The sequence below is a fragment of the Fulmarus glacialis genome, unplaced genomic scaffold (genome assembly GCF_000690835.1).
Source record: "Fulmarus glacialis isolate BGI_N327 unplaced genomic scaffold, ASM69083v1 scaffold21627, whole genome shotgun sequence".
In the NCBI taxonomy this organism is placed as follows: Eukaryota; Metazoa; Chordata; class Aves; order Procellariiformes; family Procellariidae; genus Fulmarus; species Fulmarus glacialis.
Window position 1 is genome coordinate 1 of NW_009222862.1, and position 3,462 is coordinate 3,462.

The following is a 3,462-nucleotide window of genomic DNA, read 5'->3' on the forward strand; positions in this document are numbered from 1 at the left end:
GGGCTGAGGACGGGGGCCGGTGCCCGGGTGTCACCGGGGAGCAGCGGGGCGGCCTTGCCTTTCGTGCCCTCCGAGGGCCAAAAGGTGCTGGGCTGTCCTGCGTTCCCCGGGGGACACGGGCCCGGGGGCAGCCCCGCAGGCACCTTCCCCCGCTGTCCAGGCCGTTGCCTCTGGAAATCCCCCTTGCCGTGACCGTGTCCTGACAGGCTCGGAGGAGGAGTAGAGTTCTACAGTTCTGGAGACATTCTAGGTAGCACTGCCACCCACAGGGAGATCCTGAGGTGCTGCTGTGTTTTAGGCTGGCCTTTAGACAAAAGTACGTTGACCCTTACCGTGGAAGTAGCTCTAGAAGAGCAATCAAGCAATCACCTCTCAGAGATGCAGCAAAAAACCCATGGTGCTTTTTCCTAATTGTAAATTGGGTAACTTAAAAAAAATTAATTCATGACCATCAGCAACCAGATCGTGTTAAGAAATCATGCAGCTTAACAGAGTCTTACCCAAACTTACTTTGCAACTAAGTCCAGGTCAAATTTCCGTTACTTTTGAGACATTATTTTTTATTACCGTGCAAGACAGAAATATTTAATAGAACTGTAGAAGGAGATGATAAATGTGACTAACAACAGTCTTTTTTTTTTTTAGATTTTTTACATAGATCAAAATGGATGATGTTGAAAAAGGCAAGAAGATCTTTATTCAGAAATGTTCTCAGTGCCACACAGTTGAAAAACATGGAAAGCACAAGACAGGACCAAATCTTTGGGGTTTATTTGGCCGCAGAACAGGACAAGCTGCAGGATTTTCTTACTTGGATGCAAACAAGAACAAAGGTAAAACTAACAGGTGACATGGATGAGGCACAGTGTTGGAGGGGACATATGAAAAAAACCTTTTTCTTTAGAGGTACGATAGAAAGCCTTACCCACAAGGAGTTACTCTTACAACTGTCTACTTTGCATTACTGCAGATGAATCTGAATTATAGTTTCAGAAACAAAAATCCTCGGTCCCTATATTGAAAAGAAATTTTACCAATATGCAGCACACCAGGTCAGAAGATATATAGCTTTCCCAGAACTTTGAGTATCAATGGGCAGATTTTAATTTCTGTTTCTTAAGAGTGCTTTTGGATTTTGTCTGCTGGTCACTACCCTCTACTGGCATCGTGTTGTGCTGCAGCTGTTTTGCTCAGAACACTTGACTAAATACCGTCATCTACTAGTAAGCTGTGACTTGCCTTGTGTTTTTCATGCAGTCAGTCTTGAAAAGCAGTGGAACATCTAAAAATGGAAAGTAATTCTGTGTGCGTTTCATTGTTTTTATTATTTGAACATAAATTATATTATTCGAATCAAGCTATTAATTACAAATACAGTCCTGTTTTTTTTCTGGTTACTAAGGTGCTTTAGAATTGGCTAACTTTTTTATTTTTCTGTGATTTCTAGAAAATGTTTTGTGACATTCACTTTATACTGGAACTTCCTTCATACAAAACATTATCAGCATATATTAGCCATTTTTTCTCATTAAAAATTTAGTGAACAAATCATACGGATGTTAGTACAAGTTTTTAAAGGAAAGCCAACGAAGTGATACCTAATCCACCTTAGACAATGGGAAGAGCCAACTCGGGAAGACAGAAGAGAAACATGAACATGTCGTTATAGGTATTTCAGTAGTCTTCAGTACAACAGTAGGCTTCTGTTGACAGAGACAGGTTTTAGCAGGGTTGGAAGAAAACACTAATGGTTTTCCAACTTCTGTCAAGAGATTCCAGGAACTGGCCATTGACAACCCTTTTTCTCATGCCCTTCAATGGAGCACAGCCTTGATGAATTTCATGTCAGTCTGCAGATGCTCATTTTCAACAACTGTATGAAATTAAAGTTGGATCTTCTGGATAATGCAATTACAAAGATACTTATGTAGTTTAAAAGTAGTAAGCACTTGTATGTGAAATGATGCAAAGAACTGCAACTCTCCATGATGCAAAAAGTATTTATATTTGACTTACTAAAGTGACACAAAGACAATGTATACCTTGTGCATTTTATATTATGTATAATTTATGCTCACATTCCTCTTGGATTCTAGGTACATTATGTTCAGGAGCTTCACACCTTTGATTTGAGACCGTTCATATTTTCATAAATATATGATGTTGGTCCAGCCTTGTATTTTACTTGGGTTTTGTTTTTCAGGAGTTGTCTGGAGTGAGAATACACTGATGGAGTATTTGGAAAATCCTAAGAAATACATTCCTGGTACAAAAATGATTTTTGCTGGAATTAAAAAGCAGAATGAAAGAGTCGATCTTATTGCATACTTGAAAAAAGCAACTTCATGAAACATTCCTGCAGCAGCTGAAATGTCAGTGAAAAATGTTTTGAATTTTGACTGGCTTCTATGTCAAGTTTTAGTATTTTGATGTTAATTATTCATTAGGGACTGGCCTTAGCAAAATCAAATAAGGATATGTTTTAAGATGCTATGTTCTAATAAACAACATTGGGAGGTGAGCATTATTTATATTGTGTTATATATTTCATAGACCTTTGTGGACTGTACTATAGAAATACTGTTCTTTTCTACAAGGAGATCTGAGAGCCCAATTCTGCAACTAGTTATTCAAACACCCACTGAAACTATTATTCAATTATGGCTACGTAAATAAGAAAGTGCCTGTAAGTATTAGGACTAACAACTAAATGAAGTTTTTCTTTTGGAAAAAAAACCCTCAGCATTATCATCTGTGAAGGAAAGTACCATACGCAGTAGATAACAAAACATAACCTTACATTAAAAGAACACTATATAAGGATGATGGAAGCGGAATATCAAGACTATCAGATATTTTCAGGGGACAAGTAACCTTTCAGTAGTGATGTTGACCTTGTTGACCTAAACGAATCTTGAGGAGATACCTGAATACCCATGACCTTTTTGGTTTAAAAATGTAACATTGTATTGTTAGTGTTCCTTTGTGTATTAAAAATCTGTAATCATCTACCGGTCGTTTTTCAGAGTTGTGGATTTTTTCTCCATTTGAGGCTAATATATTAAGGTATCCTTACCCTCTAACACGTAGAATGAATGAGGGCTAACTAGGCTCAAGCAAATGATAGCAGTAGATATTTTCACCAACAGTAGAGGATTGATGAAGGTGATTAAAAGTCCTCCTAAACCCTCCTCGTGAACCTCCACCACTTGAACTGTGATCTACAATTTAATTCTCTGTTTACAGAAATGTACTAGATTAAAACATACTTCACTCAAGCAAGGTTTCCTTATGTCATCGCAGAAGGGAGCATTAGTACAAAACTAATTTGCTATAGTGTCTATTCCCAGGTGCTCATTTTATCGGTATTGTTCCAATGCTTACCCACCAGGGGCTTTAACTGATTGTCTTACAGTGCTCCATAGAGCTGAACTGCTGTTTTTAAGTAAGGGAATAAGTGAG

At 38.2% G+C, this 3,462-nt stretch overlaps 1 protein-coding gene across 1 annotated transcript; it reads left to right on the plus strand.

The window, feature by feature from the left end:
- Positions 1–664: 664 nt before the first annotated feature.
- On the plus strand, positions 665–2,349 carry LOC104069639 (cytochrome c, somatic). The gene is made up of 2 exons (XM_009581616.1): positions 665–833; positions 2,204–2,349. Exons 1-2 carry the CDS (start codon positions 665–667, stop codon positions 2,347–2,349), a joined length of 315 nt encoding a protein of 104 aa, XP_009579911.1.
- The last annotated feature ends 1,113 nt before the right edge of the window (positions 2,350–3,462 follow it).

Excerpts from the sequence above, each read along its gene's own strand:
- LOC104069639 (XM_009581616.1), top strand. The coding sequence starts at position 665 with ATGGATGATGTTGAAAAAGGCAAGAAGATCTTTATTCAGAAATGTTCT. Across the intron at positions 834-2,203 it reads GGATGCAAACAAGAACAAAG|GAGTTGTCTGGAGTGAGAAT; the intron begins GTAAAACTAACA and ends TTTGTTTTTCAG.